Source organism: Mustelus asterias (assembly GCF_964213995.1).
Source record: "Mustelus asterias chromosome 26 unlocalized genomic scaffold, sMusAst1.hap1.1 SUPER_26_unloc_5, whole genome shotgun sequence".
In the NCBI taxonomy this organism is placed as follows: domain Eukaryota; kingdom Metazoa; phylum Chordata; class Chondrichthyes; order Carcharhiniformes; family Triakidae; genus Mustelus; species Mustelus asterias.
The window spans coordinates 489,891-517,376 of record NW_027590112.1 but is presented as its reverse complement, the minus strand read 5'-3'; the positions used below and the strand labels follow the sequence as shown (position 1 = coordinate 517,376).

The 27,486-nt window shown below is 45.8% G+C and overlaps 1 protein-coding gene across 1 annotated transcript in view; it reads right to left on the bottom strand.

Annotated features, from left to right (window-relative positions):
• Positions 1 to 18,777, bottom strand: part of LOC144482161 (NACHT, LRR and PYD domains-containing protein 3-like) — an 89,070-nt gene extending 70,293 nt beyond the window's left edge. Inside the window, exons 1-3 of the mRNA XM_078201375.1 lie at positions 18,575 to 18,777; positions 3,433 to 3,527; positions 2,138 to 2,301 (exon numbers count right to left, since the gene is read on the bottom strand). Of these exons, the coding sequence (XP_078057501.1) occupies positions 2,138 to 2,301; positions 3,433 to 3,527; positions 18,575 to 18,639 (324 nt within the window). The 5' untranslated portion in view covers positions 18,640 to 18,777. The remainder of the gene's footprint in view (positions 1 to 2,137; positions 2,302 to 3,432; positions 3,528 to 18,574) is intronic.
• Positions 18,778 to 27,486: the final 8,709 nt, after the last annotated feature.

The window sequence follows — 27,486 nt, the reverse complement described above, 5'->3', positions numbered from 1 at the left end:
CGTCTGATTGATCGAACCATTTCTATCCAGATGCCCTGCTATCTCCTCTTTAGTAATGGATTCCAGCATTTTCCCTACTACAGACGTTAAGCTGACCGGCCTATAGTTACCCGCCTTTTGTCTCCTTCCTTTTTTAAACTGCGGCGTAACATTAGCCGTTTTCCAATCAACCGGCACTACCCCAGAATGCAACGAGTTTTGATAAATAATCACTAACGCATCCACTATTACCTCTGACATTTCTTTCAATACCCTGGGATGCATTCCATCCGGACCCGGGGACTTGTCCACCTTCAGTCCCATTAGTCTACCCAGCACTGCCTCTCTGGTAACATTAATCGTATTAAGTATTTCTCCTGCTGCCAACCCTCTATCGTTAATATTTGGCAAACTATTTGTGTCCTCCACCGTGAAGACCGACACAAAAAACTTATTTAAAGACTCAGCCATATCCTCATTTCCCACTATTAACTCCCCCCTCTCGTCCTCCAAGGGTCCAACATTCGCTCTAGCCACTCTATTCCTTTTTATATATTTATAAAAACGTTTACTATCATTTTTATATTAATTGCGAGCCTAGCTTCATAGTCTATCCTTCCTTTCTTTATCGCTTTCTTAGTCTCTCTTTGTTGTTTCTTAAATTTTTCCCAATCACTTGTTTCTCCACTATTTTTGGCCACTCTGTACGCAGCTGTTTTTATTTTAATACTCTCCTTTATTTCCTTCGTTATCCACGGCTGGTTCTCCCTTTTCTTACAATCCTTGTTTTTTGCTGGAATATATTTTTGCTGAGAACTGAAAAGGATCTTAAAAATCCTCCACTGTTCCTCAGCTATCCTACCTGCCAGCCTGCTCTCCCAGTCGACCTTAGCCAATTCATCCCTCATCCTATCATATTTCCCTCATGAAACAGCTGGAGATATTTTCAGAGAACACAGGACGTTGAGGAACTCTAGTATCAGGGCCATGGGTCTGCCATGAATGACCTCGAACAATCATGACTATCATTGTGCTAGGTATGACTGCAGCCATTGCAGAGATTTAGCGCAGTTCCCATTCATTTCTATCGCCTTAGCGTTCCATGACAGAGTTCAATCAAATAATGTTGTGACGTCAGAGGCAGACACTCGTGTTGGTCCATGAATGGACCAAGGGTTTAATGAGATCAGGAGGCAAGTGATACTGGCAGTACCTAAAAGGAACTTCAATTATCATGTTATTAAATGCTTAAAGTGTATTTATTCATGTTACATAGAGGCTTGCATTAAGAATGCAATGTTGTGACCGAGGAAATCCCGTCGTTGTCACGCTCCAGCACCTGTTCAGGTACATTAAGGGAGAATTTCACATGGTCAATGCACCTAACCATCACGTCTTTCAGACTGTCGGAGGAAAGCTGAACACCCGACGGAAACGCACACAAAAACTCGGCAGCACGGTTCCAAAGTAGTTAGCAGTGCTGCCTCATAGCGCCACGGACCTGGTTCAATTTCCGGCTTGGGTCACTGTGTGGAATCTGCACAGTCTCCCAGTGTCTGCGTGGGTTTCTTCCGGGTGCTCTGGTTAGGTGCATTGGCCATGCTAAATTCACCCTCAGTGTTCCCGAAAAGGCGCTGGAGTATGGCAACTGGGGGATATTCACAGTCACATCTTTGCAGAGTTAATGCAAGCCTACTTTTCACAATAATAAATAAACTTTAAAATGTGGAGAACATGCAGACACCACGTAGAAAATGACTCAAACCAGGAATCGAACCCGGGTTCCCAGCGCTATGAGGCAGTAATGCTAACCACTGTGCCACTTTGCCGTCCCATACTGCAAAGTATCTGCAACTTTAAGTCACTGGTAATTACTCATTTTATCTCTGCCACTTAGTGGGAGGAGGCTTGTGGGGTGCAAATTTTCCATATGGATTTGTCCTGTTTTGGGCAAATGGGATAGACATTTTTTTACACGTTGTTGGGTGTATTCCATGTTGCCAGCATTGTAGCTGTATTGGAACAGTTGTCTTTTTAGGAGAGCAGCAAGAGAGACCATGGCTTCTTATTGTTCAGCAAATTATTCTTCCTCTAATTTCATCAGGTCTGCGATGTGAAAATGGACAAAATCACTAAACCCACTATATCCTGGACTTACATGACTTTCTTTCACACCAATATGATCGCATGCTGTAAACATCAGATAGAGTCTCGCCACTCCTTCAATCGCCTGTTCTAGTCTGTCCCGGTAGAATTTGGTCAACAGCAACAGTTGGTCATCTTCACAGTTTGTCAAGAACTCAGTGATTTTAGAGTTTGGATCTGTGAACAGAAATTGGAAAAAAAATGAAACACAATGAGTTCCTATATAGGCTGTTTTAATTTCCCGTAAACTTAAAACAACCCACTGAAATGTCATGTGAGCCATGTTATCAACTATCTTTCAGAAAACATTCGTGATATTTATCTCATTTGTGAATAAAACCCATATATCCAGCTGACCTCCAAATCACTTCATACCCCTGGTTAGTAAGAAGCAATTCACGTTAAATTACCAATATCAATTACCTTTTTTGCAGGAAATGTTTTTGCGTTTAGAAGCATTTTCCAATTTCATTCCGGAAAGGTTTTGCCTTTATTTTAACTGCAATCGCCACAGCCGGGACTGGTCGATTCAGGAGCTTGTCTCGCTTGTAACATAACTTCTATCCCTACATGCTCTTGTTCTCTGGACATAAAATCCAACATTAAATTGTTTGTTTTACTTTTTGCTCCCTTTTCACGATATTTTAACAATCTATATTCAGGGATTCTCAAGGTTCTGTAGAGCTTCCAAGTTTCTAGGTTTTCCACATTTGGAAAGGGCCCTGTTCTATCCCTTATTGAAAGTGAAGGACCTGATATTGGCCTGCATTTTAATCTATTTGCCACAAATGTGCCAGTTCACTTAATTTACTGATATTTCTTTGCATATTGCCAGCTGTACTGACTACGATGTTTCAATAACTTTGTGTCATAATCAGTTTTATATATCCAATTTTTTATTCCATCATCGAGGCTGTCAATAAATTTGGTTAGTAATTGTGAGCCTAACACAGATGCTTCTGGAACACAGCAAGTTGCATCCTGACAGTCAGCCTAAATGTCCATTTACCTCATCTCTATCCCTTGCTTTTCCACCAATTTTACAATGAGGTCAAAAATGTGCCTTCAATTGCATGACAGACATTTTAAGAAACTCTGTCCAAATGCCTGCTGGATGTCTATGTAAGCAATGCCTATCGACATGCACTAGACATTGCTTTCAGCACAACTTCATTGTATCAGCTTTACTGGTTTATAATTTGCTGCTGCTATATTCTTCTCTGTTCCTTGTGTGAACTGCAGGTTCATGAATGAGGTCTGGATTCATTAACAGGACGTTGAAAACTTGGGAGTGTTTTCTGAACCTACCATTGTCCAATGTCAATCTTTTTGAAGATATTGGATGTACTCCGCTGTTGAAACCTTCAGCCATTTTTGTGACAGGTGTTTTCGATTCTGGTGCTCTGAAATAAACAAATCCACAGCAGGGTTAATTGGAAACTGTGAAGTGAAAATGCCTTGTTTGTATCTTTAAGCAGCAACGTGATTTCCAAATTTTATATGGGGACGATCTTTTGATATTTACAATCTCACAAACACCATGTAGATATATATAACTGGTAGATCTGACGGTGACCCCACCACCTTGGTACTGTTGGTACTGCCTCTTCAAAAAATCATCTTGATCTCATTTGCCCTTGAAAATCCCTGGCCCATGTCCAGCCTCCCTTTTCTCCAAAACACATGACCATAATTTTACCTGCTAAATGTAGACACAACTTTCTTGGAGCTTGTTTGAATACATCTAACTAGGTTTCCACCTATGCCACAATACTGAAACAGCTCTTATCAAAGTCAAACATTACATTCTAGCAGAAATAAAATGGTCAGTGAAGTATCTTCAGCCGACTCTACGTCTCTGAAGCCTTTGGCACAGTTGATCACATGATCATCCTCTTCACTGCCTTCCAGCTGGGTGGAAATTATCCCTGTCTTTTTGCTTATCCAGTAAATCGCAGAGCACATATCACTGGCATTGGTTTATCTTCCCTATCCCATTCTCTGGAGTCCCACCAGTGGGCTATCTGTTTCTCATAAATATATTGCTTGTCAGCAAATTTAAAAAAGTGTTACACATGCAAGATGATCTTACTAACTGCCCTGAAACTTGCTTCTTGTATCCTAACTTGCACCATGTCTCATTAACCCTATATCCTTGTACACCATCTGGAACCTCAATCGAGCTTTTCAAATATATCCACTGACTCACACGTCCCAGCCAGATATTATAGTCCAGCCTTAGATGTTGGCAATATTTCCGCACTCCTGAAAGTTTGACCAGCCCTTATTTGGATTCTTCGACACATGGGCCCCTTGCCTTCAGCTGCCAAGAGACTACACTCTGGAATACTCATCCCAAACATTTTCCAGCCTGTGGAACCCTTTCTTTAATTAAGAGCTATGGATCTGAACAAACTGGTTTAGCATTGGGAGATATAGTGGCAGAGTGGCTAGCACTAATGTCTCACATCTCCAAGGACCTGCCTTCGATTCCCGGCTTGGTCACTGTCTGTGTGGAGTTTGCACATTCTCCCCGTATCATTGTGGGTTTCCTCAGGCTGCTCCGGTTTCCTCCCACAGTCCAAAGATGTGTGGCTTAGGTTGATTAGTCATGCAAGATTGTCCCTTAGTGTGGCGGGATGTGTTAGTTAGAGTGATTAATGGGGTAACTGCGTGGGGTTGTGGGGATAAGTCCAAGATGCGATTGTTGTCGGTGCAAACTCGATGGGCTGAGTGGCCTCTTTCTGCACTGTGGGGTTTCTATTATTTCTGTGAGGTTTCTGGGTGTCCTTCCTTGTACTACTTACCTTGGGATATGGCATCAAGTAGGTAGACTATCAGGAGAAAATTGAAACTTCAAAACACAATCTCTGTAAAGAGATTCAATCTCTATCCCAGACCTTGCAATGCCCTCCAGGGAAGGAATTTCTCGCTCGTGCCGGTGGACATGGCACGCTCCCCTTCCAGGGAAACCAGCAGTAAACCTGGCCACAGAAAATGAGTAAATTATCTGAAGGAGAACCCTATCGAATCTGGTCTTCCTGGAGCCAGTAATAGCCTACAAGGCCAAAGCAGGAACGGGAGGGGCTTCCCTCCTGTTACCGCACATCCTCCCCATCTTCACTTCCACCACTCCCCCCTTCGCTTCATCTACTGTGGGTGCACCGAGATCGGAAACAGGGGGCAGAACTGCAAAAATTAAGTTCCATGCTTTTCAGAAAATGTGTGTAGTCAAGGAGAACTTCCCGTAAAAGTGTTCCATGGAATCCTAAATGCCTCAAATGAAGCAAGAACTGCGAATGTGTGTGAACAGAAGCAACTGACAGCTCTAAGTGATTGCTCCTTGCAACATCCCTCCAACGCAAGTCCACATGGTGAGGAAGATTCCGATATTTTGAACCCTCAACCTGGGATTGTGTCTGTCTGAATGATAACGATGAGCTCTACCCTCCTCGGGTTGGGCACTGTCTGAGCTCAATCACTACATCTTGCCTAGTTAACAAACTTTCTGATCTCACTGGCTCCATCTACCCAGGGTCACATAATGTCTGATCTCACTGACTCCATCCTCCCCGGGTTAAACACTATCTGGTCTCACTGATTCCATCCTCCCCGGGTTACACACTGTCTGATCTCACTGACTCCATCCTCCCCGGGTTACACACTGTCTGATCTCACTGACTCCATCCTCCCCGGGTTACACACTGTCTGATGTCACTGACTCCATCCTCCCCGGGTTACACACCGTCTGATATTTCACTACTTTCCCCATGTTTCTGTCCCGGGTCTGTTCACATTTTGGGTGAAAAGTGGAAATTGGCTATTTGCTCTCCGAGCTGAGGATAGATGTACAGAAACAGCGTGTGTTTGAAAAATGTAACAGTAACAGGATGTATACTCAGTGTTATAATGCTGTGCCTATTCAGACTAGAATCACCCAGAAACACTCAGTTTTGATGCTGTCTGTATTCAGACTAGAATCACCCTGATATAATCTGTAATAATGCTGTCCGTATTCAGACCAGAATCTGCACGGTGCAACAGTGGTTAGCACCGCTGCCTCACAGTGCCAGGGACCAGAGTTCAATTCCCAGCTTGGGTCACCGTCTGGGTGGAATTTGCACATTCTTCCCATGTCCACGTGGGTTTACTCCAGGCGCTCCGGTTTCCTCCCACAATCCAAAGATGTGCGGGTGAGGTGCATTGGCCATGCTAAATTGCCCCTTAGTGTCAGAGGGACTGGCTGGGATACATGCATGGGGTTGTGGGGATAGGGCCCGGGTGGGATAGTGGTCAGTGCAGACTCGATGGGCCAAATAGCCTCCTTCTGCACTGTAGGATTCTATGATTCTATAATCACCCAAACATACTCTGTTATAATGCTCTCTGTATTCAGAGCACAATCGCCCAGATATATTCAGTGTTGATGCTGCGTCAGAAGCTTTTTCCCCAGGGTGGAAGAATCAGTTACTAGGGGCTATGGGTTTTAGGTGCGAGGGGCTGGGTTTAAAAGAAATGTACGAGGCAAGTTTTTTTGCACAGGTGGTGGGTGCCTGGAACTCGCTACCAGGGGATGGAGTTGAAGTGGATACGACAGTGACTTTCAAGGTTTATTCACCAAAGAGAAGGACTTGGTGGATGATGAGTCTGGGAAAGGATGTGTAGATAGTTTGAGTCATGTTGAGATCAAAGAGGAGGTGGTATTGGGGTTCTTGAGAAACATTAAGGTAGACAAGTCCCCAGGGCCTGATGGGATATACCCCAGAATACTGAGAGAAGCAAGAGAGGAAATTGCTGGGGCCTTGAGAGATATCTTTGTATCCTCAATGGCTACAGGGGAGGTCCCAGAGGATTGGAGAATAGCCAATGTTTCTCCTTTGTTTAAGAAGGGTAGCAAGAATAATCCAGGTAATTACAGGCCAGTGAGCCTTACATGAGTGGTAGGGAAATTATTGGAGAGGATTCTTCGAGACAGGATTTATTCCACTTGGAAATAAGTGGACATATTAGTGCAGGCAACATGGTTTTGTGAAGGGGAGGTCGTGTCTCACGAACTTGATCGAGTTTTTCGAGGAAGTGATGAAGATGATTGATGAGGGGAGGGCAGTGGATGTTGTCGACATAGACTTCAGTAAGGCCTTGGACAAGGTCCCTCATGGCAGATTGGTGCAGAAGGTGAAGTTGCATGTGATCAGAGGTGAGCTGGCAAGGTGGATACAAAACTGGCTTGGTCAAAGAAGACAGAGGGTAGCAGTGGAAAGGTGCGTTTCTGAATGGAGGGCTGTGACAAGTGGTGTTCCTCAGGGATCAGTGCTGGGACCTTTGCTGTTTGTAATTTATAAATGATTTGGAGGAAATTGTAACTGGAGTGATGAGTAAGTTTGCGGATGACACAAAGGTAGGTGGATTTGCGGATAGGGATGAGGACCATCAGAGGATACAGCAGGATATAGATCAGTTGGAGACTTGGGCAGAGAGATGGCAGATGGAGGTTAATCCGGACAAATGTGAGGTAATGCATTTTGGAAGGTCTAACACAGATAGGAAATATACAATAAATGGCAGAACCATGAGGAGTATTGATAGGCAAAGGGATCTGCGTGTACAGGTACACAGGTCACAAAGTGGCAATGCAAGTGGAGAAGGTAGTCCTGAAGGCATATGGCATGCTTGCCTTCATCAGCCAGGGTATTGAGTTTAAAAATTGGCAAGTCATGTTGACGCTTTACAGAACCCGAGTGAGGCTGCACTCGGAATATCGTGTTCAATTCTGGTCGCCACACTACCAGAGGATGTGGAGGCTTTGGAGAGGGAACAGAAAAGATATACCAGCATGTTGCCTGGTATGGAGGGCATTAGCTATGAAGAGAGGTTGGAGAAACTTGATTTGTTCTCACTGGAGTGATGGACGTTGAGGGGAGACCTGATAGAAGTCTACAAGATTATAAGAGGCATGGACAGAGTGGATAGTCAGAAGCTTTTTCCATGTGTGGAAGAGTCAATTACGAGGGGGCATAGGTTTAAGGTGCGAGGGGCAAGGTTTGAGAGAGATGTACGAGGCAGATGTTTTACACAGAGTGGTGGTTGCGTGGAACTCGTTGCTGGGGGAGGTAGTGGAAGCGGATACGGTAGTGACTTTTAAGGGGCGTCTTGATAAATCCATGAATGAGATGGGAATAGAGGGATATAGTCCCCGGAAGCGTAGGGGGTTTTAGTTAAGTCGGGCAGCATGGCCGGTGCAGTCTTGGAGGGTCGAAGGGCCTGTTCCTGCGCTGTAATTTTTTGTTCTTTGTGCGTCTTGACAAATACATGAATAGGATGGGGATAGAGGTATATGGCCCCCAGAAGAGCAGTTTTTTTTAAGTTCAGACAGCATGGTCGGTGCAAGCTTGTAGGGCACTCTGGTCATGCGCATGCATAGTGCTGGACATGATGGTCCGTGCACATCCGTTAACACCAAGGCCGGGGCTTCGATGCTTCCCCTTCTCTGATTGATGGATCTCGGTGTCAATCACCCTCCCTTAAACAGCGAGGAAGCTCAGTCTCATTCTGGTCACTGACTGACACAAAACAAAATCCAGAAAATATGAGACAAAAACAGAACAGAAAAATAAGAGAAAGAAACAGGTAACAGTTCAGGCGGAGAGAGAGAGAGAACAGTTCAAAGAGGAAAGTTTTAAACGGAAATTGATAAAGCCTCATCTTTTCATTGTCCTTGTGCCAAGATCCATTGGTGTCCATGGCACCAAGGAGTTCCTCCCTCCTTTCCTTCCAAACACCTTGTGACTGACTCCCTCCCTCTCTCTTCAATCTTCCCCATTCACTTTTCCCATTCTCCACTGCTCTGACCAATTGTGTGGGACAATATTACTTTTCATTGATCAGACTCTGTTCCAACATCAGCAGGAGTTAATTGAGGAACCTCACCCCATCAAGGAACCACACCAGGGATTTACAAACTTACAGGAAGAGGAGTAAGTGAACATTCATTTTCATTCAATGAGATGATTATTCACCCGTTCCTGAACACAATCTACCAGGTTGATAATTCACCGAACATCCACTGCTCAGTTTGCTGAAAATTATCAATTTCAGAAACCATAAATTTGCACAATTTGTTTTTTCTAACCACTCAAAACCACAATTGGTTCCCACCTCCACCTCTCACTCCCTCTCTCCCTTTCCCTTCTTCTCTCACCTTTTCCCTCTCCCTATTCTCCCTCCAAGGGGTGCAGCAGCTGCTGACACAGGAAAACCTTCTGTTCTTTGCTAAAATGAGGAGGGACATTTCTGCAAGGTGACTGAGACTGTGGAGCGCTGGCATGCGAGGGAAAAGCTCAGAGATTGAAATGCCAGTGAAATTCTGCATCTTGCAACATGCATCTTAACAAAATAGACCAGATCAACAAAGGGATAACTTCAAATGTGGCTTCTTAAAAATGAGCAGAATCTCAAAGAAAACTTAAACAAAGCAAAATACGATGAAATGAGTTCAAACACACTCTGGTCCTCTCCACCAGGTAAGGAAAGCTTTTATGTTTCAGGGAGATATCGCATTCTCCCATTCTAGGCACACCTGGCAGGGAACATAGCTGCCAGATCACTGATGACAAGGCGACTATGGCAGGGAGGACCTAGAAACTACCATTATCACAAAAGAGGTATGTTGGGCAAACTAATGGGTTAAAGGCAGACAAGTATCCTGGCCCTGATGGAATGCATCGCAGGGTACTAAAACAGATGGTGGGGAAAATAGCAAATGCATTATGTGGTCGGGAAAATGCTTGAATCTATCAAGGAAGAAATAGTGAGACATCTGGATAGAAATTGTCCCATTGGAAAAATGCAGCATGGGTTCATGAAAGACAGGTCATGTTTGACTAAGATGGTGGTATTTTTTGAGAACATTACATGCTCAGTGGACAGTGTGGAACCTGTGGATGTGATGTATTTGGATTTCCAGAAAACATTTGACAAGGTGCCGCACCAAAGGCTGCTGCATGAGATAAAGGTGTGCGGTGTTACGGGTAATGAAATGGATAGAGGATTGGTTAACTAACAGAAAGAAAAGAGTGTGGGTAAATGGGTGTTTTTCTGGTTGGCGATCAGTGACTAGTGATGTGCCTCAGGGATCAGTGTTGGGACTGCAATTGTTTACGATTTACATTGATGATTTGGAGTTGGGGACCGTGCAGTGTGTCAAAATTCACAGCTGACACCATGATGAGTGGCAGAGCAAAGTGCACAGAGGACGCTGAAAGTCTGCAAAGGAATATAGATAGCCTAAGTGAGTGGACGAGTGTCTGGCAGATGGAGTACAATGTTGGTAAATGTGAGGTCATCCATTTGGATAGGAATAACTGCAAAATGGACTATTGTTTAAATGGTAAAAAATTGGAGCATGCTGCTGTGCAGAGGGACCTGGGTGTCCTTATGCAAGGATCACTAGCAGTTGGTTTGCAGGTGCAGCAGGTAATTAAGGCAAATAAAATTTTGTCTTTCATTGCTGGAGGGATGGAGTTTAAAAACAATGAGATTACGTTGCAGCTGTATAAGGTGCTGGTGAGGCCACACCTAGAACACTGTACAGTTTTGGTCTCCTTACTTGAGAAAAGACATATTGACAGGACGCAGAGGAGATTCACTAGGTTGATTCCAGAGTTGAGAGGGTTGGCTTATGAGGATAGACTGAGTAGACTGGGGCTGTATTCACTGGAATTCTGAAGAATGATCTTATAGAAACATATAAGATTATGAAGAGAACAGATAAGATAGAAGCAGGGAAGTTGGTTCCACTGGCAGGTGAAACTAGAACTACGGGGCATGGCCTGAAAATAAGGGCAGCAGATTTAGGACTGAGTTGAGGAGAAAGTCCTTCACACAAAGCGTTGTGAATCTGTGGAATTCCCTGCCCGGTGAAGCAGTTGAGGCCAACTCATTGAGTGTTTTTAAGGCAGGGATAGATACATTTCTGAATAAAAGGAATTAAGGGCTATGGTGAGTGGGTGAGTAAATTCAGCTGAGACCACAAAAAGATCAGCCATGATCTTATTGAATGGTGGAACAGGCTCGAGGGGCCAGATGGTCTATTCCTGATCCTAGTTCTCATGTTCTTATAGCTGCAGTCGATGGGTAACTGGACGACCCACTCAAACTCCCGTTGCCTGGACCTAGATTAGCCCACCTACCTGACATCAAAAGAAGATTCAACAGGAGTGTTAGAAATGTTTCAATTACTGTATTTTCATCAACACATTCATGAAGTTCACAAACTATCTGATCTCAGAGGCTCCATCCTCCCTGGGTTACACACTGTCTGATTGCACTGACTCCACACTCTCCAGGTTAGACACGATCATCTCACTGGCTCCATCCTCCCTGGGATATGCACTGTCTGATCTCACTGCCTCCATCCTCCCCAGGTAATACACCGTCTGATCTCAATGGCTCCATCCTCCCCGGATGACACACTGTCTGATCTCGCTGACTCCATCCTCCCTGGGATATGCACTGTCTGATCTCACTGCCTCCATCCTCCCCAGGTAATACACCGTCTGATCTCAATGGCTCCATCCTCCCCGGATGACACACTGTCTGATCTCGCTGACTCCATCCTCCCTGGGATATGCACTGTCTGATCTCACTGCCTCCATCCTCCCCAGGTAATACACCGTCTGATCTCACTGCCTCCATCCTCCCCGGATGACACACTGTCTGATCTCGCTGACTCCATCTTCGGCAGAAAGAAAGTGGAAATTCCCTATTTTTAAACAAGCTCTTTACAATACAGGCAAAAATGCCATTTTCCTTCTTAACACCTCATAGAATCCCTACTGTGCAGAAGGAGGCCATTCAGTCTACCCAGTCTGCACCAATCACAATCCCACCCATCCTTGTCACCCCACATATTTGCCCTGCTGATCCCTTTGACACGAAGGGGCAATTTAGCATGACCAATCAACAGAACCTGCACATCTTTGGAGTGTGGGAAGGAACTGGAGGACTTGGAGGAAACCCATGCAGACCCGAGGAGAATGTACAAATTCCGCACAGACAGTCACACAAGCCGGGAATCGAACCTGGTTCCTCGGTGCTATGAGACAGCAGTGTTATAACCATTGTACCAGCTGTATCTGAGGTCATCATTGCAGATTAGAGAGCAGCTTCCTCGATGGTCAACTGATGGAATGCGACTGGGCCGGATGGGGTACGGGAACAAGCACTCAGATCATGCTCAGATCAGCTGGTGGGGGTATTCGCAGACATTTTCAACATGTCCTTACAACAATCTAAGGTCCCTATCTGCTTAAAGAAAACGACCATTATCCCAATACCAAAGAAAAGCTTTGCAGCATGCTTAATGACTATTATTCAGTGGCTCTGACATCCATCATTATGAAGTATTTCGAAAGGCGAGTCATGGCATTCATCAATTCCAGCCTCCCAACTGCGTGGATCACAACAGTTCGCCTCCCACCACAACTGGTCCACAGCAAACCCCATCACCCTGGCCCTGCACTCAACGCTGGAACACTAGATAACAAATACACCTATATCAGACTCTTATTTATTGACGACAGCTCAGCCTCCAAAAACATTATTCCGACAAAACTCATCTCCAAACTCAGTTGCCTGGGCCTCGGCTCCTCCCCCTGCGACTGGATCCTGAACTTCTTAACCAAGAGACCACAATCAGTAAGGATAGGCAACAACACCTTCTCCACGATCTTCATCAACACCAGTGCCCCAGAAGGCTGTGTTCTCGGCCCCGACTATATTCCTTATACACTTATGACTGTGTGGCCAAATTCGCCTCCAACTCGATTTTTAAGTTTGCCAATGACACCACCGCAGTGGGTTGGATCTCAATGACAAGACTGAGTACAGGAATGAGATAGAAAATCTGGTGAACTGGTGCGGCAACAATAATCTCTCCCTCAATGTCAACAAAATGAAGGAGATTGTCATTGACTTCAGGAAGCGTAGAGGAGAACGTGCCGCTGTCTACAGCAACCTGGGCAAGTAGAAAGGATCCTGAGGTTCAATTTTTCATGTGTCCAGATCAGCAACAACCTGTCCTGGTTCCCTCTGCCGACACTATAGTTAAGAAAGCCCCACCAATGCCTCATCAGAAGACGAAGGAAATTTGGCATGTCAGTTACAATTCTCACCAACTTTTACAATTGCACCACAGAAAGCATTCTTTCTGGTTGTATCAAAGTTTGGTTTGGCTCCTGCTCTGCCTAAGACCACAAGAAACTTCAAAAGGTCGTGAATAAAGCCGAATCCATCACGCAAACCAGCCTCCTATCCATTGACTCTGCCTACACTTCCTGCTGCCTCGGCAAAGCAGCCAGCACAATTAAGGACCCCACTGCACCCCAGACATTCTCTCTTCCACCTTCTTCCCTCGGGAAAAAGATACAAAAGACTGAGGTAATGCACCAACCGACTCAAGAACAGCTTCATCCCTGCTGCCATGACTTTTGAATGGACATTGCTTTAAATTGATCTTTCTCTGCACCCAAGCTATGCCTTTAACACGGCATTCTGCACCCTTTCATTTCCTTCTCTATGAACGGTATGCTTTGTCTGTATGGTGCACAAGAAACAATACTTTTCACTGTATGTTAATACATGTGACAATAATAAATCAAATCAAAACCTTGTTGCCCCTTGATGGACATGCCAGCTAACGTTTCGTGATTCATGTAATGAAATACCTGGATCTCTCTGTACTTTACTCACCTGCAGTCTGTCTCCTTTTAGACAACAATCTGCCTTTTGATTCCACCTACTTGAAGTGCATGACTTCACACTTGCCCACATTAAATTCCACTTGCCAAGTTTTCACCTAGTCACCCAGTCTATCTGTATCCGTTTGCAGCATCACAATATCCTCATCACAACATGCCCTTCCAACTAACTTGGTATCATCGGCAAATTTGGAAACCTTACATTCTGTTCCTTCTGCCAGGTCACAAAACAATTGTCAGCCAAGAACTGATCCCTTCGGTGCTGCACTAGTTATACCTTTCCAGTCTGAAAAGGAGCCATTTATTCCAACTTTGTTTTCTGCGTGTCAGCTTTCAATCCACGCTAACACACTTCCTCCAATTCCATGAGCTTTACCGTGATGCGCCATCCTGTTATGGATCACCTTGTCAAATGCTCATACAGGGCCCAGACTGAATTAACTGAGAGAGATCCGTTGCTGTGTTTACTCATACAATTTAAATGGTATTTACACGGACAAGGCCGAGATTGTAATAACAGATCTTTCTATGAAATATAGAATCATCCAATTCCTGCAGTGCAGGAGGAGGCCATTTGGTCCATCCAGTCTGCACCAACCACAATCCCACCCAGACCCTATCCCCGTGTTTACCCTGCTAATCCACCTGACACTGAGGAGCAACTTAGCATGGACAGTGCCCCTATGCAGCTGATGTTTGGAGAGTGTGAGAAAAGCCCCGCAAACACGGGGAGAATGTGCAGACTCCACACAGACAGTGAGCCAAGGCCGACAAAGTCAGTGAGGTGAAAGTTGCGCAGTAGAAGCCCAGACAGGGCAAAAGAGCGGGGAGGGGATTTCCATGAGGCACAAACATTGTGGGTACCAGTTCTTTTCTCTCTCTTTAGAGATAGAGTTTGGGATTTGGGGCTGCTGTGGCAATACACGTGTTGCACTTTGAATGTGCACATATCCTCGTTTTCAATCAAGCTCTCAGTCAATTTCCGTGCATTTGCTGAATGTGCGGCTGTAAAAGCAATTTAGTTTCATGATCTCATACAGGGCCCAGACTGAATTAACTAAAAGAGATCTGTTGCTGCGTTTACTCATACAAGCACTAGATTGTAAGAACATAAGAACATAAGAAATAGGAGCAGGAGTAGGCCATCTAGCCCCTCGAGCCTGCCCCGCCATTCAACAAGATCATGGCTGATCTGAAGTGGATCAGTTCCACTTACCCGCCTGATCCCTATAACCCCTAATTCTCTTACCGATCAGGCATCCATCTATCCGTGATTTAAACATATTCAACGAGGTAGCCTCCACCACTTCAGTGAGCAGAGAATTCCAGAGATTCACCACCCTCAGTGAAGAAGTTCCTCCTCAACTCTGTCCTAAACTGACCCCCCTTTATTTTGAGGCTGTGCCCTCTAGTTCTAGTTTCCTTTCTAAGTGGAAAGAATCTTTCCATCTCTACCCTTCATTATCTTATAGGTCTCTATAACATTCCCCCCTCAGCCTTCTAAATTCCAACGAATACAAACCCAATCTGCTCAGTCTCTCCTCATAATCAACACCCCTCATCTCTGGTATCAACCTGGTGAACCTTCTCTGCACTCCCTCCAAGGCCAATATATCCTTCCGCAAATAAGGGGACCAATGCTGCACACAGTATTCCAGCTGCGGCCTCACCAATGCCCTGTACAGATGCAGCAAGACATCTCTGCTTTTATATTCTATCTCCCTTGCGATATAGGCCAACATCCCATTTGCCTTCTTGATCACCTGTTGTACCTGCAGACTGGGTTTTTGCGTCTCATGCACAAGGACCCCCAGGTCACTCTGCACAGCAGCATGTTGTAATTTCTTTCCATTTAGATAATAATCCAATTTGCTATTATTTCTTCCAAAGTGAATAACGTCGCATTTGTTAACGTTATACTCCATCTGCCAGATCCTCGCCCACTCACTCAGCCTGTCCAAATCTCTCTGCAGACCTTCTACGCCGTCCACACGATTCACTTTTCCACTTATCTTTGTGTCGTCTGCAAACTTCGTTACCCTACACTCAGCCCCCTCCTCCAGATCGTCTATATAAATGGTAAATAGTTGAGGCCCCAGTACCAATCCCTGCGGCACACCACTAGTTACCAACTGCCAACCAGAAAAGCACCCATTTATTCCGACTCTCTGCTTCCTGTCGGATAGTCAATCCCCAATCCACGCTAACATCCTACCCCCAACTCCATGTGACCCAATCTTCTTCAGCAACCTTTTGTGAGGCACCTTATCAAACGCCTTTTGGAAATCCAAAAACACGGCATCCACCGGTTCCCCTCCGTCAACCGCACTATTCACATCTTCATAAAAATCCAACAAGTTCGTCAAGCAGAATCCATGCTGCGTCTGCTTAATCGAACTGTAATAATTTAGATGGTGCTGTACAGTGTTTACACAGACAAGGCCTCAATTGTAATAACAGATCTTTCTATGAAACATTGAATCATCCATTTGCTGCAGTGCAGGAGGAGGCCATTTGGTCCATCCAGTCTGTACCGCCCACAATCCCACCCAGACCCTATCCCCGTGTTTACCCTGCTCATCCCCCTGACACTGAGCAGCAACTGAGCCTGGCCAGTGCCCCCTGTGCTGCTGATGTTTGGAGAGTGTGAGGAAAGGGCCGCAGACACGGGGAGAATGTGCAGACTCCACACAGACAGTGAGCCAAGGCCGGGAATTGAAGCCGGCTCCCTGGCGCTGTGAGACCGCAGCACGAACCACTGAGCCACCGCGCCGCCCACAATGTAACTGACCGTCCCTCCTCTGTTAATATGATACAAAGACAGGCTGTATTTACACAGGAAACCGACATTTTAATCCTCAAGCTGAATGTTGTTGGAGTTGAAACTTTTTCTGGGCCGTTAATTCCTCCCCGTGATTCACAAACCCGGAAATACCCGGATACGGAGCGAAAAAACCGCAGTGCGCCTGCGCGCAGTAGGAAGCGGACCGCACCCTCCCGGAGTGAAGTTCGCGCAGGCTCACTCCGGTCGGCGGCCGCTGCTTTTCGGCTCGCCGATTGGTCAGATCCCGGTCACGTGCTGTGAGCGGCAGTGACTTCAGACCCCCCTCTCCAGCCGCGCGCAGAAACCGTTAACGGCCGTTCCCACGTGACCACGAGCCGCTCTCACTGAGTGGGCGGGACCTCATTGCGTCATCATTCAGATTTACATACAGCATGGAAACAGGCCCTTCAGCCCAACTTTTGGCCCATATTTGGCCCATATCCCTCTAGACCCATCTAACTAAATGCTTTTTAAAAGACAATTGTCCCCACCTCTACTACTCCCTCTGGCAGCTCGTTCCAGACACTCACCACCCTCTGTGTGAAATAATTGCTCCTCTCACCTTCAACCTCTGCCCTCTAAGGTTTAGACTCCCCGACCTTTGGGAAAATACATGAACTATCCAGCTGATCTGTGCCCTCATTATTTTATCGACCTCTATAAGATCACCCCTCAGCCTCCTACGCTCCAAAGAAAAAAGTCCCAGTCTATCCAACTCCTCCTTCGAACACAATCCATCAAGTCCCGGTAGCATCCCAGTAAATATTTTCTGCACTCTTTCTAGTTTAATAATATCCTTTCTATAATAGGGTGACCAGAACTGTACACAGTATTCCAAGTGGGGCCTTACCAATGTCTTGTATAACTTCAACAAGACGTCCCAACTCCTGTATTCAATGTTCTGACCAATGAAACCAGGCATGCCAAATGCCTTCCTCACCACTCTGTCCACCTGTGACTCCACTTTCAAGGAGCCATGAACCCGTACCCGAGATCTCTTTGTTCTGTAACTCTCCCCAACACCCTACCATTAACTGAGTAAGTCCTGCCCTGGATCAATCTACCAAAATGCATCACCTCGCATTTGTCCAAATTAAACTCCATCTGCCATTCGTCAGCCCACTGGCCCAATTGATCAAGATCCCATTGCAATCCGAGATAACCTTCTTCACTGTCCACTGTGCGACCAATCTTGGTGTCATCTGCAAACTTACCAACCATGCCTCCTATATTCTCATCCAAATCATTAATATAAATGACAAATAACAGTGGACCCAGCACTGATCCCAGGGGACACCGCTGGTCACAGGCCTCCAGTTTGAAAAACAACACTGGACAACCATTCACTGGCTTCTGTCATCAAGCCAATTTTGTATCCATTTAACTACCTCACCCTGGGGCCCATGATGTAGGTTGTGCAACAACCTGCCATGTGGTACCTTGTCAAAAGTCTCATTGATTCATTGCACAATCCATCACTGCACCCTCATTCTCCATTGGTCCATTCTGCTGTCCATCAGCTGAACACAGCCAATAGGAAGCCGCTCCAGCAGAATGATTGACAGCCAGTGTGGGTGGAGTCGGGCAGATTGTGATGAAGCAGCGACTCGCTGTGGATTCGCTGCCATTCCAGCCAGCAAGAGGCAGCAAGGGCGGCACCTTCCGTCCCCAAGCGCAGCATTCGCACCATCCCACTTTCAACCCCAGCACCACATACAGCTTCTTGTTGTTTCTTCCATTGGCAGCACCCCCGGGTGCTCTTGGTGCTCCCGTTCCAGCACCTTTCCTCTTAATGATGGGGGATTGAGGCTCTCATAGCCCAGAATAAACATCCAGCAACACCGACAACTCCCAGCTTCCGCACATTTACCGCTGTAACTCCAGGTGCTTTCTACTCGTCGTCCCTCTCTGGACAAGTTGCACACCCTGCCTCATAACCGGATCATTCCGGGTAACTGGTTAGCGGTTACCGGAACTTTATCTTCTTGTGTGAAATGCATTGTCTGCACATTCCAGCGGGAACATCTTTATCTCCAGGCAAAGGCAGCCTTGACAGAGCATCCGCATTGCCGTGTTTCTCTGACTGACAGCACCAACACCCACCTCTGCAATCAAACTGCTGCCATGGACGGGATCCCAGTGAATGGTCCAAGGATGGAAGATAAAATATAGGAATTATGAATGGGAGTCAGTAATTCAGCCCTTCGAGCTCCGTCACAACATCATCATGGCAGAGCTTTTAATTTCTTGATGCAAAGACGATGCCTAAGCCTTCTTTTTCCACCCGAGTAAACTTTTCCTCAGCTTTCGTCAATGATCTAGAAGCGAATACTATGGATCTTCCTCTCCGTTTGACATAACGTGAGACAGGACAACCCCAATCCCATTGGGCGAGGCGTCGCATTTAAGGTGCAGGGGTAACTTTGGGTTAAATTGAACTCGCATTTCCAATCTCTTCAAAGCCTGCTTTAGCACCAGAGAAGCCTCCTATTTTTAATTCACTTCCACGGATCTCCTTTCACCAGCAACTGGAGCATCAGTTTCAATGTTGTCGCCAGATCCGGAATGAGCTTGTCATAGTAATTGATTATGTGGTGATATAAACAGGGCCTAGTTTTAAGGCTGATAAAATTGGATATCCTAAATTAAAGAATTGAGCACATTGAAATCAAACACAGTCAAACCGCAGGCAGGCCAATTGTACAATACACAAATGTGTCTGGGCCTGACCCATCAACCACCCATCAAAGATGGGGTATCCTCTTGTTTTAAGTTGGTAATTTAAGGGTTAATAGTGTTATTTAATTAACTTGTTGAATCTTTACTTGTGTTTGTCCTTGTCCACCTTGCAAATAAGGGCACCGGGGTAAAACCTTGGAGTAAGTAAACTGGTTGAAAGTATCTGAGATTAACAGGTACAACAATTAGACCCAAAAATCACCTGAATTGGGACACATTGTCTGGTCTTGGGGCTTTCATGATGACCTCCATCTTGGGCCTTGTGCAATCCATTTCATGACCCAGGCATTCAATGGAGTCCTTGAAGAACTCATATTTCTCTCTTGATTTGCAGGCCGTGCTCCTGCAACCTCTAAGGTATTCTCCAAGTACTGGGAAAATAGTCGAATCCATGAGCAAGATCTCATCCAGGTAAGTCTGGATTCTTGTCATTCCACACAGGATTTGGCCTTCTAATCGAGATAAGGGCGCATGTAATCAAGATGGGGGCATTCCAAACTGAAATTAGGGGCACTTGTGATTCACCTGGGCACTCCTCATTGACAGGAGCACTGCGAGCTGATATGCGGGCACTCAGAATTGAAACTGTCACTGCTCTAAATCTAAATGGGAGCACACCTAATCGGGATAGAAGTCTCTCTTATTCGAGATACGGCGTGCTCCCAATCGAGATGGGGGGGGGGGCACTGCTAACAGCGATGGGGGGAGCGGTCACTGCTAACGGTGACGGGGGCGGGGGGGGCACTGCTAACGGTGACGGGGGGAGGGGGGCACTGCTAACGGTGGCGGGGGGGGGGCACTGCTGACGGGGGGAGGGGGGCACTGCTAACGGTGACGGCGGGGCACTGCTAACGGCGACGGGGAGGGGGGCACTGCCAATGGCGATGGGGGGGGGACTGCTAATTGAATTTGTCCCTGCTCCAAATATAAATAGGAGGCTCCCCGAACTGATATAGAAGGCTCCATCATTCGAGATACGGGGCACTCCTAATCGAGGGAGGGACAGACCTAATCGAGGTAGGCAGCGTTCCTAATTGACCGGGGACACTCAGAAATGACGGGGGGCACTCCTCACTGAAATAGTCACTGGTCCAAATCTAAACAGGGGGGCATTCCTAATCGAGATAGAAGGCTCCCTTATTGCAGATCGGGACACTCCAAATCAAGATGGGACACTCCTAATCGTTAGAGGGTCACTCGCAATCGAGATAGGGGGCACTCCAAATTGAGATAGTTGGGACTTCAAATCGAGCTAGAGGGAACTACTAATTGACACGGGCACTCCTGTGAACCTGGCACTGAACCCAGCCAGGCCTGTGACACTGAATCCTAAAGAACAGAGTGAATCCAGCCAGGCCTGTGGGACTGTATCTCAAGCGACAGACAGAACCCAGCAATGCCTGTGACACTGAATCTCGAAGGATAGAGTGATCCCAGCCAGGCTTGTGACACTGAATCTCAAAGGACACAGTGAACACAGCCAGGCCTGTGAGACTGAATCTGAAAGGACAGAGTGAATCCAGCGAGGCCACTGTTCGACCACCCCTAAGCCTCCTATGCTCCAGGAGAAAATGTCCCAGTCTTTGCAGCCTCTGCTTATAACTCAAACCATCAAGACCCTGCAGTATCCCAGTAGTTCCTTTCTGCACACTTCCTAGTTTAATAATATCCTTTGTATTATAGGGTGACCAGAACAGTACACAGTATTCCAAGTGTGGCCTTACCCAATGTCTTGTACAACTTCAACATGATGTCCCAAATCCCATTCAGTATTCTGACCAATGAAACCAAGCATGTGGAATGCCTTCTTCACCACTCTATCCACTGTGACTCCACTTTCAAGGAGCTATGAATCTGTACCCCTAGATCTCTGTTCTATAACTCTCACCAATGCCCTACCACTAACTAAGTAGTGCGCTGGTTCGATCTACCAAAGTGCATTGCCTTGCGTTTATCTAAATTAAACTCCATCCACCATTCATCAGCCCACTCGATCAAATGATCAAGATCCCGTTGCAATCCGAGATAACTTTCTTCACTGTCCACTATGCCACAAATCCTGGTGTCATCTGCAAAATTACTAACCATGCCTCTTAAATTCTCATCTAAATTATTAATATAAATTACAAATAGCAGGGGACCCAGCACCGATCCCTGAGGCTGGTCACAGGCCTCCAGTTTGAAAATAGAACAACCCTCGACAACCACCTTCTGTCTTCTGTCATCAACCAATTTTGTATCCATTTGGCCACCTCATCCTGGATCCCATGAGATTTAACCAAATCCGGTCTAGTTTTGCTTTTAAATGTTTACATTTTTAAACACTGAAACCTCTTGCCCTTGTTGGGAATATCAGTGCGGTTTGAGAAAAGCAAACACTGATCCGACACTCAACACCCCCCAACACAGGACTGAGCAGAGAGTGTGAAATGTGAGTGGTGTGAGTGTGGATTATCTTTTATAAGTGGATAAGAAACACTCCTCCATTTTCAAATCTTTACCTTGCTTATGGAGTGTCTCGGACTCCCCTGACACTCACTATCCATCCGAATTAATCTCTATTCCTCACTGTGTAACTGTTACTCTCTGCATTGCTCCCTCTCCCTATCTCTCTGTTACTCTGCATCGCTCCATCTCTCTCTCTTCCTCTCCCTCTCTATCCCTCTCATCCACCATGTTGTTTACCGTTAAGGAGTCTAAACACGGAGAATTCAAAGACTCTTTCTGTTTCTGTCTTGGCAGAATTAGCAACATGAGTGCAAATTTCAAGATTGGATTCACACAATACAGACAGAATGGTATTTATATAATGGCTTCTGCAAATGCTGGTGAGCTCAGTACATGTGGTAGCTTAATGTTACAATAAGATAGAATCTGTATTCAGACAACTGTTACTCTCTGCATTGCTCTCTCTCATTCTCCCGACCTCTCTGTTACTCTGTATCTCTTCCTCTCTCTCTCTATCCATCTCATCCACCATGTTGTTTATCATTAAGGGGACTAATCTCGGAGAATTCAAACACTCTTTCTGTTTCTGTTTTGGCAGAATTAGCAATATTAGTGGATATTTCAAGACTGGATTCACACAATACAGACAGAACGCTGGTGAGCTCAGTACACGTGGTACCTGAATGTTACAATAAGATAGAATCTGTATTCAGACAACTGTCACCCCACAGGCTCCAAACTTCACCGTGTTAATTGGATTTGATTTGATTGATTTGTATTGGGATGCAGTGAAAAGTATTGTTTCTTGTGCGCTATACAGACAAAACATACCGTTCATAGAGTACACAGGGGAGAAGGAGAGGAAAGGGTGCAGAATATAGTGTTGCAGTTACCGATAGTGTGTAGTGAAAGATCAGCTTAATATATGGTAGGTCCATTCAGAAGTTGACATTCTCCCCAAGCACTAAAGCTTTCCACAAAGCAAGGCTCACAAATTCAACACCAGTTTCCTTTGTCCGCTCTCCCATCATGCTGTGTTCGGAGTCTCTGATCGATGCTGAGGGCCTAGTATTTGAGGCTCTGAGCTGAACCCACAATCTGTCTGATTCTGAGAGAAGATTACTGCCCACTCATATATATACCCTTGAAATATATCTGTTGTGTACAGAGTCACTTCTTTTTTCCCTGTGTCTGCTACCCTTAAAGAACTACGGAATAATCTTTAAACATCTGTATTATCACAGAACAGGGCCAACATGGGGGAATCTAGTATAGGGAGGGCACAGTTTAAAATTCATACAGCTCCCATTAAAGATGGAGATGAGGAGGAATAATGTGTTCTCTCAGGGGGTGGTTAGTGTTTAGAAGTCAAAGTTAAAATTCATTTATTGGTCACAAGTCAGTCTTACATCAACACTGCAATGAAGTTACTGTGAAATTCCTCTAGTTGGCGCCTGTTCGGATCAATGCACCGAACCAGCACGTCTTTCAGAATATGGGAGGAAACCGGAGCACCCGGAGGAAACCCACGCAGACACGGGGAGAACATGCAAACTCCGCACAGACAGTGACCCAAGCCGGGTATCAAATCCAGGTCCTCGGCGCTGTGAAGCAGCAGTGCTAACCACTTTCCCCAGAGAGTGAGTTGAGCATTATGGGGAGACAGGCAGCAAAGTAGAGTTCAGGCCACAGTCAGATCAGCCATGATCTTATCAATGGGAGGAGCAGAATGGCCCACTTCTGCTCCTATTTGTTGTGTTCTGCGTGGTACTTTAAAAGGCCATTGTACTCAGCATTGCAGGAACTCTGCCGAACACACTCTATCTCAATCACTTCCTCTCCCTCTCTGTGACTCTCACTCCATTCCTTTCCTTCTCTCTCTCTGTTACTCTCTCTCTATCTTGTTGTAGGGAAAAGTCCCTTGTACCAGTGCATTCAAGGAAGTTGAGTCGCAAGGCAAGGTTCAAAGCGTTTTTCTTTCATGTACAATTACTGGGAACCCAGGGAGACCCCTGTAGCCAGCTTAGAAACAGTGCTTGGCCACGTTGATCTCAATAGTTATACATTTGCTCTGGATATTTATAGGAATCCAAATTCGAGCGGGAACATTTGCTCATACATTTTTACAATATTTATAAAATGGCCTGTCTGGTCAGGAGGTTCCCGGAGAGACTTGTCAATTTGCATCTGTATGGTGTGTGTCCGTGTTAATGGGACTGCCTGTTCTTGCCCCGGTGTTTTAATGTGTTTCCCATTATCCTCTCGATGTGTCCCCTTATCTAAATTGACCTCTACTGTTTTGTGTCTGCATTCTATGCTTGCGAGATTAGGTGTTAATGTCATTTTGTCCTGCTGTGTGTAGGGGGATTTAATCTAATCTCTTATTCTTTTTATCCTGGTTTATTAAGTTTCTCTGCCTGCCTTGGCCATTTTATTCCTGTAATATTTTAATGACAGTCCGGTTATGCCATATAACCCACTCCAGGCCTTGACTCGCAGATATCCCGATCTTCTGGCCAAGGGCCGGTTTAAAATGCAGCTTCGTGCTGTTACTGGGCAGAATAAGGATCTTTTGTCAGCTTTGAAATTAAAGGTTTCTCAGCTGTGCAGAGGGGGATTTAAACGAATGTCCATTCGGGTGTTCCCCTCTGCATTGTGGGCACGTTATGAATGGTGCCAATCAGTCCAATAAATGAATATGTTTAATGAGGTGAGTATTGATGAGATAATAAAAATATGGCTTTTGGAAAATGGCCTCCTTCAGCCCATCCTCTCGTCCAGGGGGTCCCATTCATGGCTGACCGCCCCATGGACGATCTTCAGAGGTACAGTGACTTGTACAGATGTTGTCCTTGCCGTTGTTCCTCTTCCTCTGTGGTGTGGTTAAATTCTTGCACCTGGATACTGGCAGTGGGTAGCATTCTTGATGCAATATTTGCACATATCACTTTAATACAGGTTAGGCCCAGGCGGAGTGTGAACAGGATGGCTACTACTAAAATTAATCCCTTCATAATGTATGCTCCCCAAACTGTGTTAAACAGCCACCCTAACCACCCATCAGTCCCTGTAAATCCCTGTTTAAAGCTATCCAATTGCTTTTGTATCCCGGACATGGATGCTGTTATGTTTAATGTCTCGTCGTGTACATATGTGATGCATTTTCCTTTATGATGGTGCATACCCCTCCTTGTCTGGCTAGCTGATAGTCTACTGCATATCTCGCTTGCTGTGTGTATAGTCTGAGTTCTGCGAGTTCTTGGTCAATTGCACCCAGTGCTTGGAGGGTGTTGTTTCCTAAGATGGTAAGTCCACATATGAAGAAATTCCTATTACTGGCACTGATCACCCCTGCGGTGCCCCCTAGGGATAGTGTCCCCAGAAATTCATACCCCAAAGAAGATCCTAGTGTGACAGGGGCCTGCCAGTCTTGACCCACACTTGACCCTGACTGCACAGAGCTGTGCTGAGGTGCTTCATGGGAGTGGGGCAATTCTGTCTGAACTTAGCTCCTGTAACTAAATACACTGGAACTACTGAATTAGAACGCAGCTAACTGTGCACTGGAACATCAGAATGCAGTTAGCTGTTACTAGAACATCAGAACTGAAGTGGATGGCCTCACACTGACTATTCATAGATTTGCAGGTTTTTTTTGTGCTGTAGCTTTACCAACTCACTGAGTCTCTCTGTGTTCCTGATTTCTAAGAATTAAATACAGTCAAATTCTAATTCAATTACAGCTAGTAGGTCAGGAAACTTAAACAGAGAAACATAGAAAACTACAGCACAAAACAGGCCCTTCGGCCCCACAAGTTGTGCCGAACATATCCCTACCTTTTAGGCCTACCTATAATCCTCCATCCTATTAAGTCCCATGTACTCATCCAGGAGTTTCTTAAAAGACCCTATTGAGTTTGCCTCCACCACCACTGACGGCAGCCGATTCCACTCGCCCACCACCCTCTGTGTGAAAAACTTCCCACTAACATTTCCCCTGTACCTACCCCCCAGCACCGTGAACCTGTGTCCTCTCGTAGCAGACATTTCCACCCTGGGAAAAAGCCTCTGAGAGTTCACCCGATCTATGCCTCTCAACATCTTACATCCCTCTATTAGGTCTCCTCTCATCCTACGTCTCTCCAAGGAGAAAAGACCGAGCTCCCTCAGCCTATCCTCATAAGGCATGCCACTCAATCCAGGCAACATCCTTGTAAATCTCCTCTGCACCCTTTCAATCTTTTCCACATCCTTCCCATAGTGAGGCGACCAGAATTGAGCACAGTACTCCAAGTGGGGTCTGACGAGGGTCTTATATAGCTGCATCATTATCCCCGGACTCCTAAACTCAATCCCTCGATTGATAAAGGCCAGCACACCATACGCCTTCTTAACCACCTCCTCCACCTGCGGGGCCAATTTTAGAGTCCTATGGACCCGGACCCCAAGGTCCTTCTGATCCTCCACAGTACTAAGAGTCTTTCCCTTAATATTGTACTCCTTCATCCAATTTGACCTGCCAAAATGGATCACGATGCATTTATCTGTGTTGAAGTCCATCTGCCACTTCTCCGCCCAGTCTTGCATCCTATCTATGTCCCTCTGTAACTTCTGACATCCCTCCAGACTATCCACAAGCCCACCAACCTTCGTGTCGTCGGTAAACTTACCAACCCATCCCTCCGCTTCCTCATCCAGGTCATTTATGAAAATGACAAACAGCAAGGGTCCCAGAACAGATCCCTGGGGCACACCACTGGTGACCGACCTCCATTTAGAAAAAGACCCATCCATACACACTCTCTGCCTCCTTTGGGCAAGCCAGTTCTGGATCCACAGGGCAGCAGCCCCTTGGATCCCATGCCCTCTCACTTTTTCTAGAAGCCTTGCATGGGGGACCTTATCGAACGCCTTGCTAAAATCCATATAAACCACATCTACCGCTTTCCCTTTGTCAATGTGTTTAGTCACATTTTCGAAGAACTCCACCAGGCTCGTAAGGCACGATCTGCCTTTGACAAAGCCATGCTGAGTATTCTTGAGCATACTAAACCTCTCCAAATGCTCATAAATCTTGTCCCTCAGGATCTTCTCCATCAGCTTTCCAACCACTGAGGTTAGACTCACCGGTCGGTAATTTCCTGGGCTATCCCTATTCCCGTTCTTGAAAATAGGAACCACATCCGCAATCCTCCAATCCTCCGGCACCTCTCCCGTCTCCATCGACAATGCAAAGATCATCGCCAGAGGCTCTGCAATCTCTTCCCTCGCCTCCCACAGTAACCTGGAGTACATTCCATCCGGACCCGGCGACTTATCTATCTTGATGCCATTCAAAGATTCCAGCACAACCTCTGTGTTAAAGTCCACATACTCAATCTATTCAGTCCACCGCAAGCCCACAGTACATCCACCCATGTCCTTCTCCTCTGTGAAAACCGAGACAAAATTCTCATTAAGCACCTCTGCCATTTCTACTGGTTCCGTACTGATTTTCCCGCCTTCACGTTTTATAGGCCCTATACCTTCATGTCTCATCCTTTTACTCTTCACATATTTATAGAATGCCTTAGGGTGTTAAAGTATGAGCTAAAA